Genomic DNA, 18,186 nt, shown 5'->3' on the forward strand with positions numbered 1-18,186 from the left:
TTGGTTCAAGAATCATGAGAGAAGGGTGTATACATGGAAGAATCCTGGAAATATTAAAAGGTATTGGATAGATTATATAATGGTAAGACAGAGATTTAGGAACCAGATTTTAAATTGTAGGACATTTTCAGGGGCAGACGTGGACTCTGACCACAATCTATTGGTTATGAACTGTAGATCAAAACTGAAGAAATTGCAAAAAGGTGGGAATTTAAGGAGATGGGACCTGGGTAAACTGGCTAAACCTGAGGTTTTACAGAGTTTCAGGGAGAGCATAAGGAACAATTGACAGAAATGGGTGAAAGAAATAGAGTAGAAGAAGAATGGGTAGCTCTGAGGGATGAAGTAGTGAAGGCAGCAGGGGATAAAATAGGTAAAAAGACGAGGGCTAGTAGAAATCCTTGGGTAACAGAAGAAATATTGAAATTAATTGATGAAAGGAGAAAATGTAAAAATGCAGTAAATGAAGCAGGCCTAAAGGAATACAAACATCTCAAAAATGAGGTCGACAGGAAGTGCAAAATGGCTAAGCAAGCATGGCTAGAAGACAAATGTAAGGACGTGGAGGCTTTTCTCACTATGGTGTAAGATAGACACTGCCTACAGGAAAATTAGAGAGACCTTTGGAGAAAAGAGAACCACTTGTATGGATATCAAGAGCTCTTATGGAAACCCAGTTCTAAGCAAAGAAGGGAAAGCAGAAAGGTGGAAGGAGTATATAGAGGGTCTATACAAGGGCGATGTACTTGAGGACAATGTTATGGAAATGGAAGAGGATGTAGATGAAGATGAAATGGGAGATATGATACTGCATGAAGAGTTTGACAGAGCACTGAAAGACCTGAGTTGAAAAAAGGCCCCGGGAGTAGACAACATTCCATTGGAACTACTGACGGCCTTGGGAGAGCCAGTCCTGACAAAACTCTACCATATGGTGAGCAAGATGTACGAAACCGGTGAAATACACTCAAGACTTAAAGAGGAATATAATAATCCTAATCCCAAAGAAAGCAGGTGTTGACAGATGTGAAAATTACCTAACTATCAGATTAATAAGTCACAGCTGCAAAATACTAACCCGTATTATTTACAGACAAATGGAAAAACTAGTAGAAGCTGACCTGGGAGAAGATCAGTTTGGATTCCGTAGAAATGTTGGAACACGTGAGGCAATACTGACCTTACAACTTGTCTTAGAAGAAAGATTAAGGAAAGGCAAACCTACATTTCTAGCATTTGTAGACTTAGAGAAAGCATTTGACAATGTTGACTGGATTACTCTCTTTCAAATTCTGAAGACGGCAGGGGTAAGATACAGGGAGCATAAGGCTATTTACAATTTGTACAGAAACCAGATGGCAGTCATAAGAGTCGAGGGGCATGAAAGGTAAGCAGTGGTTGGGAAGGGAGTAAGACAGGGTTGTAGCCTCTCCCAGATGTTATTCAATCTGTATATTGAGCAAGCAGTAAAGGAAACAAAAGAAAAATTTGGAGTAGGTATAAAAATCCAGGGAGAAGAAATAAAAACTTTGAGGTTCGCCGATGACATTGTAATTCTGTCACAGTCTGTAAAGGACTTGGAAGAGCAGTTGAATGGAATGGACAGTGTCTTGAAAGGAGGGTATAAGATGAACATCAACAAAAGCAGAACTAGGATGATGGAATGTAGTCGAATTAAGTCGGGTGATGCTGAGGGAATTAGATTAGGAAACGAGACACTTAAAGCAGTAAAGGAGTTTTGCTATTTGGGGAGCAAAATAACTGATGATGGTCGAAGTAGAGAGGATATAAAATGTAGACTGGCAATGACAAGGAAAGCATTTCTGAAGAAGAGAAATTTTTTAACATTGAGTATAGATTTAAGTGTCAGGAAGTCGTTTTTGAAAGTATTCGTATGGAGTGTAGCCATGTATGGAAGTGAAACATGGACGATAAATAGTTTGGACAAGAAGAGAATAGAAGCTTTCGAAATGTGGTGCTACAGAAGAATGCTGAAGATTAGATGGGTAGATCACATAACTAACGAGGAGGTATTGAATAGAATAGGAGAGAAGAGAAATTTGTGTCACAACTTGACTAGAAGTAGTCACTGTCGCCTTGACAGTGACTGTAATCTAATGCCCACATAACTTTAAGCATTCTTCTGCAGCACCACATTTCGAAAGCTTCTATTCTCTTCTTGTCCAAACTATTTATAGTCCATCTTTCACTTCCATACATGGCTACACTCCATACGAATACTTTCAGAAACGACTTCCTGATGCATAAATCTATACTCGATGTTAAAAAATTTCTCTTCTTCAGAAACGCTTTCCTTGCCATTGCCAGTCTACATTTTATATCCTCTCTACTTCAACCATCATCAGTTATTTTGCTCCCCAAATAGCAAAATTCCTTTACTACTTTAAGTGTCTCATTTCCTAATTAATACCCTCAACATCACCCAACTTAATTCGACTACATTCCATTATCCTCGTTTTGCTTTTGTTGATGTTCATCTTATACCCTCCTTTCAAGACACTATCCATTCCATTCAACTGCTCTTCCAAGTCCTTTATCGACTGTGACAGAATTACAATGTCATCGGCAAACCTCAAAGTTTTTATTTCTTCTCCATGAATTTTAATACCTACTCCGAATGTTTCTTTTGTTTCCTTCACTGCATGCTCAATATACAGACTGAAAAACATCGGGGAGAGACTACAACCCTGTCTCACTCCCTTCCCAACCACTGCTTCCCTTTCATGTCCCTCGACTCTTGGAACTGCCATCTGGTTTCTGTACAAATTGTAAATAGCCTTTCGCTGCCTGTATTTTGCCCCTGCCACCTTCAGAATTTGAAAGAGAGTATTCCAGTCAACATTGTCAAAAGCTTTCTCAAAGTCTACAAATGCTAGAAACGTAGGTTTGCCTTTTCTTAATCTAGCTTCTAAGATAAGTTGTAGGGTCAGTATTGCCTCACGTGTTCCAACATTTCTACAGAATCCAAACTAATCTTCCCCAAGGTTGGCTTCTACTAGTTTTTCCATTTGTCTGTAAAGAATCCGCATTAGTATTTTGCAGCCGTGACTTATTAAACTGATAGTTCAGTAATTTTCACATTTGTCATCACCTGCTTTCTTTGGGATTGGAATTACTATATTCTTCTTGAAGTCTGAGGATATTTCGCCTGTTTCATACATCTTGCTCACCAGATGCTAGAGTTTTGTCAGGACTGGCTCTCCCAAGGCTGTCAGTAGTTCTAATGGTATGTTGTCTACTCCGGGGGCCTTGTTTCGCCTCAGGTCTTTCAGTGCTCTGTCAAACTCTTTACGCAGTATCGTATCTCCCATTTCTTCTTCATCTACATTCTCTTCCATTTCCATAACATTGTCCTCAAGTACATTGCCCTTGTATAGACCCTCTATATACTCCTTCCACCTTTCTGCTTTCCCTTCTTTGCTTACAACTGGGTTTCCATCTGAGCTTTTGATATTCATAGAAGTGGTTCTCCTTTCTCGAAAGGTCTCTTTAATTTTCCTGTAGGCAGTATCTATGTAACCCCTAGTGAGATAGGCCTCTACATCCTTAAGTTTGTCCTCTAGCCATCCCTGCTTAGCTATTTTGCACTTCCTGTTGATCTCATTTTTGAGGCGTTTGTATTCCTTTTTGTCTGCTTCATTTACTGCATTTTTATATTTTCGCCTTTCATCAATTTCATTCAGTATTTCTTCTGTCACCCAAGGATTTCTAATAGCCCTCGTCTTTTTACCTACTTGATCCTCTGCTGCCTTCACTACTTCATCCCTCAAAGCTACCCATTGTTCTTCTACTGTATTTCTTTCCCCCATTCCTGTCAATTGTTCCCTTATGCTCTCCCTGAAACTCTGTACAACCTCTTGTTTAGTCAGTTTATCCAGGTCCCATCTCCTTAAATTCCCACCCTTTTGCAGTTTCTTCAATTTTAATCTACAGGTCATAACCAATAGATTGTGGTCAGAGTCCACGTCTGCCCCTGAAAATGTCCTACAATTTAAAATCTTGTTCCTAAATCTCTGTCTTACCATTATATAATCTATCTGAAACCTGTCAGTATCTCCAGCCTTCTTCCATGTACACAACCTTCTTTTATGATTCTTGAACCAAGTGTTAGCTATGATTAGGTTGTCCTCTGTGCAAAATTCTACCAGGTGGCTTCCTCTTTCATTTCTTACTCCCAATCCATATTCACCTACTACATTTCCTTCTCTCCCTTTTCCTACTGCCGAATTCGTCACCCATGACTATTAAATTTTCATCTCCCTTCACAATCTAAATAATTTCTTTCATTTCATCATACATTTCTTCAAGTTTTTCGTTTTCTGTACATTATTGAGACCTTATCTTTTATGCAGTCTGTGAAATTTGGTTCTACAGATGCCTGTGATAGATATCTCTGACGCACAAGTTTTATACTTCCTGCTACCATTGGTTTCGCCCTGCCATAACATCTGAAGCATCCGTCCAAGGTAACTTTAAATCAGAAGGGTAAAATGATTTACAAAATTTTAGCATACAAGGTCATGGATTATAAACTTGTGAGTAAGGATCAAGGACATAAGGAAGTGGATGAAATTCTCTCAGGTTATCTGTTGGGTCGTGGCATCATGTGACTATGTTTCAGTATGTTTCTTGTCGGTCATATTCAGGTGAAGGGTGGAGTTCATGTCCAGTTTGTTCCTTTACAGCTGCCGGACCACAGACTCCTCTGCTGATGGCTCGATGGATGGGCCAATTAGCAGTGTTCCAGAAGACATTGCTGCCGGAGGTGAGGGACCTTCAAGCCACAGTGGAAGGGAAGGGAATCTGGGGATAGTGTCCTGATACTACCGGTCTGTTGCACCTGCTGTCTCCAGCAATTTCACGGTTGAGCTTCCAGGCATTTTTGCTAACAGTACCCTCTGTGTGGAGCTCAGTCAGAAACTGCTGTCATGAATGATAAGATCGTTGTGAACTTTCATTTCAGATGCCTCTTTGATGGCAGAACCCCAGAACCAGGTGGCAGGGCACAGCACCTGCGTCTCTTTAGAAACAAACCTGTGTCGTTCATTAATTCTGTCCTCTTCGACTCCAGAATTGTCAATTTGGCTGCGGTGAACACTCTCTCGTGTTCTAAACGGTGCTGCAAGATGTGTCTGGTTGATACACTGTCAGCCACTCTCACAACTGATACTGTGGGCAGCAGGTGCCCCAAGCCTTAATTGACCTTGTACTGACCCAATTATATTTTTTATTTTAACTGTTGAGAAGAAAATGGTTTTTACATTGTGCTCTCCCATTCTAAGCAGTCTTGGCTGTATGCAGCCCAAGTGTGCGGGATGAATACCAGGCACTTGGTCCCTTCTTCTGAATAGTTTTCTTTCTTCTTCATACTGGGTTGAGGAGCCATTCTGGTGAAAGGTTTCATGCAAATGGTGTAACTTGGTAGACAGCCATTCCTTGTCACATATGGCTCATGCTCTGCATACTAGTGTGGTGAACACAGGTTTGTGATGCACTGGATGATGACAGCTATTGACATTTAAGCACAGGTTCAGGAGTGTCTTCTTCCTGTGGATGGAATGTCCCAGCACCCTACTGTGTTGTCCAAAGATTGTGGTGCCCATTAGCAATGTCTCACCAGCAGTGCCATAGTGCAGTGGTAAACATAGAGCTGAACATGGAAGCACCCTGCCCCAGTTTGTGACCTCAGCTAAAGAAGGTGACATTATTGATTAGGACCAGAGTTATTCATGTCTCAGGTGGAAATGTGGAAATTTTCTTTTTGTAAATGTTGACCATCATACTTAGAGACTAGTCTGTTAATTAGTGCATCAAGTGATGCTTTAATTGCTGGTGATAGTTGTAAATCATCAAGTACTTCTGTGACAAAGGACCGTATCAAGTTAAGTAATCATTTTAGTATTTGTCTAATAAAGTGAACTGATATTTCGTCTGTTGTTATGATGAGCCATCTCTTAGAGCAATCAGAACCAACAGCAATGGCTGGACGAGTATTGTTTTGACTGGTCATAACATGTACCATCAGGGTTCTTCTTTTTACCAGAATGTTTCAGGAATGGTACGCACCTCTTTTCTTCCTCCTTCATGATAAACCTGACTTTATTGTGTACACTGTTAAGGTGACATAGGAATTCCTGCATGTTTTCTTTACTGTGATGCCGAACCATGAATGTGTCATCCACATATCTGCAGAATGCCATCAATCTGGGGTGTTAGATTTCGAGAGCTGTTTCCTCAGTGTTCTCTGTGTAGGTTAGTGATGCCTGGAACTAGAGGGCTCCCATCGCAGCTATGACTACATGTTCGGAGAATGTTCCACCACATTGACAGTAGCTGGTGGTGAACGCGTCTCGAAACAGTTTCACTGAGTCATTGTCGATGTGACTCTAGTATTAATGTATTAATGTGGAATCTTCTAGTGGAACCCATGTGAAAAGGGACGTAATGTCGAAGCTAACTAGATCACCCTTTTCCTGATGTATCTGTTGAAGCGCTTCCAAGAACTCTGTCAAGTTCTTGACCTGGTGTGGACGGGGACTCAGAAGGGATTTTAGTAGTTGTGTCAGGTGTTTGGCTATCTCATATGTTGTCAAACTTATAATGTTTGCTATCAGATGTAATGAAACTCTCTCTTGGTGTATTCAGAGAGACCGTGAAGGTGTGGTGGTGCCAGCACTTTGGAGTACAGCATTCTGACCTTATCCATGTTGACTTCTGAGTTGTTGATGAAGAAGGTGACCTTCCTTGTCAAAACTAATGTAGGATCATTATTCACTTGCTCATATGCTGGATTTTTTAGTAGCATCTCAATCTTCTGCCAATGGTCATCTGACGGTGACAGCCTTTGTCAGCTGCTAGGATGGACTGTCGTTGTTGTCGCAGAAGGCATATATAGCCTGAGACAGCCAAAATGCTGAAGAACTACGCCTTGATGGCAGCAGTTATAAAGGAACCAACTGAACATAAACCTGACTGTTCATCTGAAGATGACAAGTACGAAACTTGTCAAAATGTTGCAACAACACTGTGTCGTGACTCAGCTAATAGCCAGAGATGATTCCATCAATAACTAAAATTTGCCAAGAAAGCCTGCATTGTCACAGCATTTTAGCTTCTCGCATAGAATTCTAATGGTGACCCATGTATTTTTAAAGAATTTTAACAATTGGTAACATAATTATAAGCTAATTAGAAATCTGTTGTTTAGTTTCTCAGGTTTCGTTTAAATTTAATAACTGTAAGAGAAGCCACTATAACAAAACAATAAGAGGTTGTTTGATGCTGCCATGACTTACGTGAAATATAAAAGGAGACAGCTCATGGTGGAGATTTTCTTCTTCTTCTTCTTCATGCTATTATTATTTCTTTCTTATCTCAGACGTTATGTCTGGTCAAAAGTAGAAAGTGACGCGGACCTTGATCAAGCGTGACTTCCTTTTAACTGTACGGTATATGTTATATTGCATTTAGGAACTTTCGGGTAATTGAACATCTATCAATAATTATGGATTTCTGTAGTTGTATATATAAGTTTGGATGTAGCTGTATTGCATTGATGTATTGGTGGATATTGTGTGGTATGACTCCTGTAGTTGATAGCATAGTTGGTATAATGTCAACTTTATCCTGATGCCACATAACCTTGACTTCCTCAGCCAGTTGGATGTATTTTTAAATTTTTTCTCCTGTTTTCTTTTGTATATTTGTTGTATTGGGTATGGATATTTCAATTAGTTGTGTTAATTTCTTCTTTCTATTGGTGAGTATGATGTCAGGTTTGTTATGTGGTGTTGTTTTATCTGTTGTAATGGTTCTGTTCCAGTATTTGCTAGTATTGTACATCCGCTTGTGATGTGATCTACTGTTTCTTTTTGTTGTTTGCAAAGTCTGCATTTATCTGTTGTGGTATTACGATCTTTAATAATATGCTTGCTGTAATATCTGGTGTTTATTGTTTGATCCTGTATTGCAATCATGAATCCTTCAGTCTCACTGGATATATTGCCTTTCCTTAGCCATGTGTTGGATGCATCTTGATCAATGTGTGGCTGTGTTAGATGATGCGGGTGCTTGCCATGTAGTGTTTTCTTTTTCCAATTTACTTTCTTCATATCTGTTGATGTTAAGTGATCTAAAGGGTTGTAGAAGTGGTTATGAAATTGCAATGGTGTAGTCGATGTATTTATATGAGTGATTGCTTTGTGTATTTTGCTAGTTTCTGCTCGTTCTAGAAAGAATTTTCTTAAATTGTCTACCTGTTCATAATGTAGGTTTTTTTATGTCAATAATTGCTCTTCCTCCTTTCTTTCTGTTGCTGAATGTATGTGATGTATTGTATATTTGTGGCATTGTGATCGTGTAAGTGTATTGAGTGCTCCTAGGTCTGTGTTACTCCATTTCACTACTCCAAATGAGTAGGTCAATATTGGTATAGCATAGGAATTTATAGCTTTTATCTTGTTTTTTTGCTGTCAATTCTGTTTTCAGTATTTTTGTTAGTCTTTGTTTATATTTTTCTTTTAGTTCTTCTTTAATATTTATATTATCTATTCCTATTTTTTGTCTGTATCCTAGATATTTATAGGCATCTGTTTTTCCATTGCTTCTATGCAGTCACTGTGGTTATCCAATATGTAATCTTCTTGTTTAGTGTGTTTTCCCTTGACTATGCTATTTTTCTTACATTTGTCTGTTCCAAAAGCCATATTTATATCATTGCTGAATACTTCTGTCATCATTAGTAATTGGTTGAGTTGTTGATTTTTTGCTGCCCGTAGTTTTAGGTCATACATGTATAGCAAATGTGTGATTTTGTGTTGGTATGTTCCAGTAATATTGTATCCATAATTTGTATTATTTAGGATGTTGGATAGTGGGTTCAGAGCAAGGCAGAACCAGAAAGGACTTAATGAGTCTCCTTGGTATATTCCACGCTTAATCTGTATTGGCTGTGATGTGATATTAGGGTAATTCCACGGAAATGCGACATTTTTGTCATAATTAAAATTTTCTTCCACTTAATGGTGTAGCATGTCATATTAAAGCTCAGAATGTGTAGTTTCTGAATTTACCAACACTGCAACAATAAACGTAGTGCGAGCTATGCAATAGAAGCCCAAATGTAAACAGTACCAGTGCCTTGCGCAGAAGCCATTATTGGCAGTTTTCAGTGAACTAAAACGTAAGTCTTTACTCCTATACTAAACATATTTTATATGTGGCATGACTATTATGGTATGGACAGATAATAATCATAGTAGCTTTGACGTCGCTGTTACGTTAGTCACGAAACATGCAATTTTTTCACATTTGTACTGTGATTTCAGTTTTTTTTTTTTTTTTTTTTTTTGCTATTGTATCCATAAACATTAAGACAGACATCCAATATAGCATACTGAGAAAGAGGATGCGTAATATGCTTCTACAAACTCTAATAGTAGGCGTGACAAACATAACAGGTATTGACTCACGTAATCTCCATTATTTGTTACGTTAGTCACTGGCTATACTGATATTTTATCTGCCTCACTGGAAATAACAGCTTAATTTTACGATTTAATTTCAAAGAGACAATGTTAGTGTGTGTCAAAAATAACGTATAAAATATTTATGACAAGTAATAGCCTACTTTTTTTGGTAGGAAAATTAGTTGAAACGTGCATTATTGGCCATAATGGCTCCAATGACACCAGCAGAATGGAAAAGAAGTAGTCAATCTAAGCAAGATACACAGAAGGAGGAAATGGAAAGACAGAAAGCACGTGAAAATATGAAGAAACTCCAAAAAAGTAGGAAAGGTAACAAGAAAATTCAACAAAAGGAGAGGGAAGCTTCAAGAATCCGTATGAAAAGAATGATAGAACGCCGAAAACAGGCTTCTGACAAAACAGCATCCCCTACAGTGCCAACAAGTTCAACTGAAATATCACCATACAAAAGTGCTCGGTGACTACAAAGAGCTGTCAGAAAAGTGAATGAAGCTTTACCCAGCAGTCCTCGAAAACGAAGAAAAGTGATATTGAAGTTATTTTCAACAAGTTTATGTAGCGGCTCTCTGTGTGACAGTGTCAAGACATAGGTCAACTGCAATCACTGAAGAAACAACTTGTGCAAGTTCTCTTATGCAGTGATACAATTTCACTCCAGCTGCCTGGTAAGAAAGATGTGAAAGTTGTCAGGGATGCACAAACAAAGACAAAGACAAGCATGCAAAAGAGGCTGATTATGTTCAATCTGAAGGAGGCCCACTTTTTGTTTAAAGAAAAGTACCCTGATTTGAAAATAGGATTGTCAATGTTTTGCCAACTGCATCCACTGTTGACTTTTTTGGCTCTTTGAGACAAGAAGTGTGTTGTTGTTTATACTGTGAGAACTTTGAATTCCTTCTTCGCCAGATCCATTTGTACACAAGTGCAGAAACATCCACAAATTGCTTTGTACGTTCTATTGTGTGTGATATGCATAACAAAAACTGTATGATAGGAATGTGTCACTTGTGCTTACCTTCCAAACAATTAGTAGAGTTCAAAGTGCAGCAGTCAACTGAAGAACTTGAGAATTGCAAGATTCAAGTTTCTCAGTGGGACAGAAGAGGTGCAATTGTGAAGCAAGAATGGAATCTTCTTGAAGCAAGAGATGAACTAACATCTCAACTCCAGAAAGTAAAATTACAACTATATAACATATACCGACAGGCATCAGAATTGCAGAAACAGAAAGACACTCTCCAGCCAGGAAATGTGATACTGCAAACAGACTTTGCTGAAAACTATTGTGTAAGACACCAGAATGAAGTAATGGCAGCACACTGGAACAACGATTGTGGTCTGACAATATATACTGCAGTCAGACATCACCACCCAGATTCTACCGAGGATGTCAAGAATCAGTGTTATGCTGTGATTTCAGATTGCACCATTCACACACCTGCAGAAGTACAGATCTTCAACAAAGCCATTGTAAGACATTTTGAAGAGCACTATGAGACAGTTGAAAAAATTACAGTATGGAGTGATGGAGCAGCCAGTCATTTCAAGAACAGGTATTCCATGGCAGCTGTCAGCATGCCCAAAATATTCTGCTTAAAACTTTTTTGAATCGTATCATGGTACGGGCGCACATGATGGTGTGAGTGCTAACGCAAAAAAGATACGTGTGGAGGTGCGTCCTCCGAGGTGACGAGCATATTTCGAATGCTAGAGAAGAGTTCTATGATGTTCTTGTTGCTGGTAATTTGAATATGCAAGTACTGTTTGTCACCCAGAGTGACATGCAAGAAGAAAAACGTGAACTGAGTAACTTTTTTAAACACGTAGCTCCTGTTCAAGGTATCAAGCGAGCGCATTGTGTGAAACGAGTAGGAAATTTGCAGGTTTTGTTGTATGAAAACACAGAAGATGTGGTTGCCATATCTGATAGTGTAAAATTTTTACAGTGTCAGTCTTCATAATAGCAATGATGATTCAAATAGCAGTATTCCCCAAGAAAGTAGTGAAGACTTTAGTAATGTCCTAACATTTGGTAACTCTGATTCTATGGAACTATCTGTACATGACTGGTGCATTGTTCAGTATGATAATCAGAGGTGTCCTGGAGAAGTCGTTGGAGTGAATCCTGAGGATTCTAATTCTTTTCAAGTGTGTCTGTAATGATTCCTGATGGCACATCTACATATAAATGGCCTGACAAAAAGTATCAAATTATTTATCACAAGACTGACATTCTGAAGAAACTGCAATCACCACCATGCCCACCTGAATCATCGTGGTCATTTCAAGTTCAGTGAGGCTATGTGAGATTTATCCAATGCTGTATGCTTTGTATTTACACATGTGATTCAATCATAAGGCTGTAGCTTATTTTGAAATAAAGCTAATAGTTATGGCCATTGTGTTACATTTGTCACGTTACGTTTGTCACAGCACCTTACTGATAAAATCTTCCTGCCTCCACCTAATAATTAGCCACACAGCAATAAGCAGCTGGTAAGAAGTAAGGTAGAGTACAGAGGTCAAAGTCATATATTAAGGGTGAAGCTAAACAGCATTGGCACTTGACAAAAGCTGTGACAACATCAGTTGGTTTTTAAAGTGTCACACGAATGCTACGTTTGTCACACTTTTTTAAATTTTATCTATAAATAGGCTATTGTATTTGTAGGCCATTTGTGAAACTCTCAAAGAAGACTGGAAGTCTACCTATCATGTGTAGTATAAAGGTTGTGAAAAAGTAATCATTGTTGCCAAAAGGGAGGGGTTAAAATGTCTGTCACTAAAAAATGTTATGTTAGTCACCATGGAATGACCCATTATTTGAATTTGTTTGGATATTAAGTGTGGTTTTCCAATTTTTCATTACTATGTTTAGGAACTGTATCAATTTAGGATCTACTTTGTATATTTCCAATATTTGTAGTAACCATGAGTGGGGTACACTATCAAAAGCTTTTCGGTAATCAATGTATGTGTAGTGTACTTATTATTATTATTATTATTATTATTATTAACAATGTTGTGCTCACCTCTGAGTAAAATTATTTACTCGAACAACCCACTATTGCAAGCTAGGTAGGCACAAATGTGATGACATGCATATATGTCAGATAATTTTTAGGTTTTGACATAAAGCACAGTTATGTCGACTTGATATTGGCCATGTGTATGATATTGCTATAGTGGGTTGTTCAAATAAAGAATTTAGCAGTCAAAGATGACCATAAAGTAGTTTACGTGGTAATATCATTACTTTTCTCAACAGCTCATTCCAATGTAATTAATTGTAATGACAGATGGTAACTGATGATTGTTTAGTGCCTCAGTTGTGATGTATTTTGCTTGCAGGAGTTATGCCAGATGCAGAGTTAGAAACAATTCTAATAAATATTTTTGGTAGGAGAGGACATCCAGTACGTAAATACTGGAGAATGATGTACTGGATGCCAAAATTTAAAAACTTATCTCCGTGGCCACTACCAAACCCTGTACCAAATGATAATTTGGAACTTGCCAAATTAGCTATGAAAAGAATAAGCAGTGTCGACTTGCAGTCAAAGGTGGTGGTTTATCAGGTACATGCGTACAGTAATGATACTATCTTTATTAGTCATGATACTTGTAAACATTAGACACAGAAGCACTCTCGTTTGTAGTGGAATTTCCTGTGTTTGTAACTTTAGTGATTTATTATAAACTGTTGCTAACAACTACTGTAATGGTGGAAGATAATGTGATGGATGTGGGAGAAGAAAGCAAGCCTGTCTGTCACAACAAATAGTAGAAACAAACAGCATTGAAGAATTTCTATAACAGGTGGGGAGGTAGACAAATAAGAAAAAATGTACAATGTAAAATATAGCAGCACTGTTTTATCAGCATGAGTGTTTTCCATCCCTCCCCCATCCACAACCTCATACAAAGGCTCTGATTTCTTTTTGTTTTATGTCATCTGGAGCCACACTGTTTCAATACTTGCTGAGAGCTCATTGTTATTTGTATTTAGTTTTAGTTGCATCTGGTCCATCACATCCTATAAACACTTGTTTGGAGTTTTGAAGATTGTTTCATGAGGCTACATGAACTGCATGAATCTATATAGGTATTCTCAGTCATGCTTCATAGTGGACACTGAATCAGCTGATCAGGGTAGGAAAATCACTAAGGGCCAGCAGCTTCATAAATGCAGGCAAACTGCTGAGCTGCTGGCTCTGCTTTTAAACACTCTGGTGTGTTTTCTGCTGCCATTTGCCATGGAAGTTCGTGGTGCTTTGTGACTGTGGGATACACTTCAGGTAGTTTCTGGATAATGTATAATATCATTTGCAACTGTTGCAGTGCACCACGATCCAGTAGAGGTGTATAATAACTACCTCACTTTAGAGATGAAATGTCTTATCTATTTGTCATGTTGTGTCGTGTCTGTCAGTGGTGGGTGGATGGGGAAGGATGTGTGGCCTTGAAGAACTCAATAACTCTGCAAAGTGTAAGATAATCTTATTGAACATAAATGCCAGAAGTGGTCAAAAATATTAATCTACTGCCCACGCATTTGACATAAAGTTGTGGGATGATGCAGAGAAGCCTAAGGAGTTGGAAGAGATTTCATTGTTCAGTCTATAGACTGGGAGATGCACATATTTTGAGGGAAGGAGGGTGGGGCACACATTCATGTGAGCTTATAATGAAATACGGTTTCTGAAAATAAACTTCAACATTTGGTTAGGTGGCCTGTTAATGATGGAAAGAGATCTGCTGGCAACAAACACATCCCAACTTTTTCATTCTGTAAGTGTAGAGGTAACAACTGGTAACCACAAAGCTATTGAACATCATTGATTACTAGTGGGTAGAACAGAAAGTTGAAGGTAGAAATATTTCTACTTAAGAAGGGAATGAGAATGTGAACAATCTGTGGCACAAATTCAGAAATATTGCACGCCGCATGCTAGACATATTTGTGCTGTGGTAAGATAGTATGAGATGGAAATGACCTACCATTGTTCAGTAACAATAATAGAAAATTACTACTAAAAATAAAGAAAGATTTGTATGAAATTGAATCCTTGATGAGAAATGAGAGCCGAACAAAGTCAAAACAAGTGTAGGGACAGATGTGTGAGAATTGCCCAGTGTTTTTGAAGGAAGATCTTACTTGATGAGTTGTCGTACATAGTCATTAAATGGATCAAAGGTTTGTGTCCAGAATGTCATTGAGCATAATGCTACCACAATGCAAGCTGATAAAATGACGGCTTAAACGCAAAAATTATCTGATATTTCTATAATTATGAAGATTGCAGCACAGTTATTACTTTTGTCAATATCATGGATGCAAAACTTAATAGAAATATGTCAACATTGGAATAAATGAAAAGAGAAATGAAGAAGAAGAAGAAGAAGAAGAAGAAGAATGTAGAGGAAAAACTACTGAATCAGGCGGCATACCCTTCAGTTCAATGTTGGAGTGTAGAACTGACACCTCTTCTAGCAGTCATCTATTTTGTAGGTCACTGGAACATGAGTTTGTTGTAAAATCATGAAACTCATTTTGTGATGATATGAATTTTTTTGGAGACCAGTGGAAACACACACAGATTCTTTGGATACCGATGAATGATGTTCATTCATAGGGTTGCAGACAGCAGAGCCCACAGTTGGGCAGTGCTTTTTGAATTCTAGACTGCTTTCAGCACACTTCCACATATAGTATACAAAATATTTGCTTACAAAATATCTGACAAGGGGAAGGCCTCAGACACGGCCAACCGATTCGGCTCAAATTTGGCAGGTCGCTTGTGTGCAACTTAAAACAAAGGACACTAAGATATTTTGGGTCAACACCCCTGCATTTTTGAGAAAATCACTCCTAAAGGTTATGATGATGACCAATCGACACAAAATTGGAGGGATCGATAGATAATTGTAAATAGAGCATTTTTCAATATCAGGTATGGGGTCCGCAAACACAAACTTTTCCAGAAATCAAGGAAAGAAACTTTTACAACTGCCGATTCTGTACCCACATGGTAAACGCTTTTCGCCAACTCTTCGGAAGCAGTGTAGCTGTCGAAAGATTGCATTCATTACATGTTCTTGGTGCTGTGAGTTTGTTTCGAATGTTTATATGACAAGTCCCATCCATCTAGCTGTTCGAAGAAAAGTGAGGACACGTAACAGTGACTGGAAGAGCCATTGTAAAATGACCTGGAGTAACATTTTAGTTGTTGACTATCTCAAGAGATTTGAGAAATTTATTTTGCCTACCTTATTATCATCATTCCTTATTGATTTACTTACCTTATTAACCCTCCTATCGCAATCAATGAGATACGGAAAAATACAAATGAAAAGAAGAACATCTGCTAGCTTTCTTAGAGATTCGAGCGCGGTTTCTCCAATTCCCAACCACTTACGTTGACCGTTGAGCTATCTTTTTTTTTAATCTCATTTTTTACTTTCGTTCGTTGCATCTGCTCGGGGCGGACGTCGTAAGACATCCGTTTGAGCTCGTCGTTGACAAATTAACTCAGTTTTTTTATTGCAGAGGGCAACTAACCCTCTGACCAAACATGCTGAGCTACCGTACCAGTGATATTGGTTATGTCTACGAGAAGTATTTACCATGTGGTTACAGAACGGCAGTTGCAAAAGTTTCTTATCTCGATTTCTGGAAAAGTATGTGTTTACGGACCCATACCTGATGATGAAAAAATACTCTATTTAAAATTATCTATTGATCCCGCCAATTTTGAGTCGATTGCTCGTCGTAACCTTTAGGAGTGATTTTCTCAAAAACGCAGGGGTGTTGACCCAATATATCTCAGATTCCTTCGTTTTAAGTTGTACACAAGCAACCTGCCAAATTTGAGCCGAATCGGTTGGCCGTGTTTGAGGCCTTCCCCTTGTGAGACAGATGGAATTGGACCGAAGATTTCCAACTGAAAGAACCCATAAGTTATTTATAATGTGAAGACATCATCATAATTTAAAGTGACATCCAGCGCCCCGCAAAGAAATGTGATGGGACTGTCATTATTAAAGATACATTCAAACAAAATGGCAGACAATGATTTTAGCTTTCTTGGGCATACTCATAGATAATGCTCTGGTATGAAGGGAAGTCACTTTATTAGAAAATAATTATGAAATGCAGGTACACTTGCATAGCAACATCTCTTCGTGAAAATACTGACAGTTAACCTTCAACATAAATAAAATGTAATGTATGTGTAAATTGACAAAAAAAAAAAAAAAAAAACAGTTAGCGGATACAGTCTTCTGAAACTAGATAAATAGATGAATCTCTTTTAAGTATTATTAAACTATTACAGCTGGGACTGGAAAAGAATGAAGGTTCCACTACACTTCTTTGGTGTCACACACACTTGGAACAATATCCTTGTGGGAAATATATAAATTCCCATTGAGTGCTATTAAGGACTTAAGGCCATTGACCCCCAGGCTATTTGAATTTGTTTGTGGTGCCAAAAGTCGCCCTGTGCCACAAGGAAAGTGTGTTAATATCATTTTTGTAAGTTTACAATCAATTAATTGATGCAAAAAACATCTTTGCACTGTAATCACAATTACTTATTTTACTATGAACACTGTCCCTTGTACTATTAACATGCTTACATAGTTTCAGATCCCCCCCCCCCCTGGAACCATAGACCTTGCCGTTGGTGGGGAGGCTTGCATGCCTCAGTGATACAGACGGCCGTACCGTAGGTGCAACCACAACGGAGGGGTATCTGTTGAGAGGCCAGACAAATGTGTGGTTCCTGAAGAGGGGCTGCAGCCTTTTCAGTAGTTGGAGGGGCAACAGCCTGGATGATTGACTGATGTGGCGTTGTGACACTGACCAAAACGGCCTTGCTGTGTTGGTACTGTGAACGGCTGAAAGCAAGGGGAAACTACAGCCGTAATTTTTCCCAAGGGCATGCAGCTTTACTGTATGGTTAAATGATGATGGTGTCGTCTTTGGTAAAATATTCCGGAGGTAAAATAGTTACCCATTCAGATCTCCGGGTGGGGACTACACAAGAGGACGGCATCATCAGGAGAAAGAAAACTGGTGTTCTTCGGATCGGAGCGTGGAATGTCAGATCCCTTAATCGGGCAGGTAGGTTAGAAAATTTAAAAAGGGAAATGGATAGGTTAAAGTTAGATTTAGTGGGAATTAGTGAAGTTCAGTGGCAGGAGGAACAAGACTTCTGGTCAGGTGACTACAGGGTTATAAACACAAAATCAAATAGGGGTAATGCAGGAATAGGTTTAATAATGAATAGGAAAATAGGACCACGGGTAAGCTACTACAAACAGCATAGTCAATGCATTATTGTGCCAAGATAGACATGAAGCCTACACCTACTACAGTAGTACAAGTTTATATTCCAACTAGCTCTGCAGATAATAAAAAAATAGATGAAATGTATGATGAGATAAAAGAAATACAGGTAGTGAAGGGCGACGAAAATTTAATAGTCATGGGTGACTGGAATTAGAGAGTAGGAAAAAGGAGAGAAGGAAATGTAGCAGGTGAATATGGATTGGGGCTAAGAAATGAAAGAGGATGCCGCCTGGTAGAATTTTGCACAGAGCATAACTTAATCATAGCTAACACTTGGTTCAAGAATCATGAGAGAAGGTTGTATACGTGGAAGAACCCTGG

At 38.6% G+C, this 18,186-nt stretch overlaps 1 protein-coding gene across 2 annotated transcripts in view; it reads left to right on the top strand.

Annotated features, from left to right (window-relative positions):
• The window catches only part of LOC126267435 (evolutionarily conserved signaling intermediate in Toll pathway, mitochondrial), a 104,510-nt gene that overhangs the window by 52,010 nt on the left and 34,314 nt on the right, over nt 1–18,186 (top strand). For both annotated transcript variants that reach the window (XM_049972693.1, XM_049972692.1), the window contains one exon: nt 12,861–13,087. In XM_049972693.1, coding sequence (XP_049828650.1) covers nt 12,861–13,087 — 227 coding nt within the window. The remainder of the gene's footprint in view (nt 1–12,860; nt 13,088–18,186) is intronic.

Source organism: Schistocerca gregaria, chromosome 4, assembly GCF_023897955.1.
Source record: "Schistocerca gregaria isolate iqSchGreg1 chromosome 4, iqSchGreg1.2, whole genome shotgun sequence".
Classification (NCBI taxonomy): domain Eukaryota; kingdom Metazoa; phylum Arthropoda; class Insecta; order Orthoptera; family Acrididae; genus Schistocerca; species Schistocerca gregaria.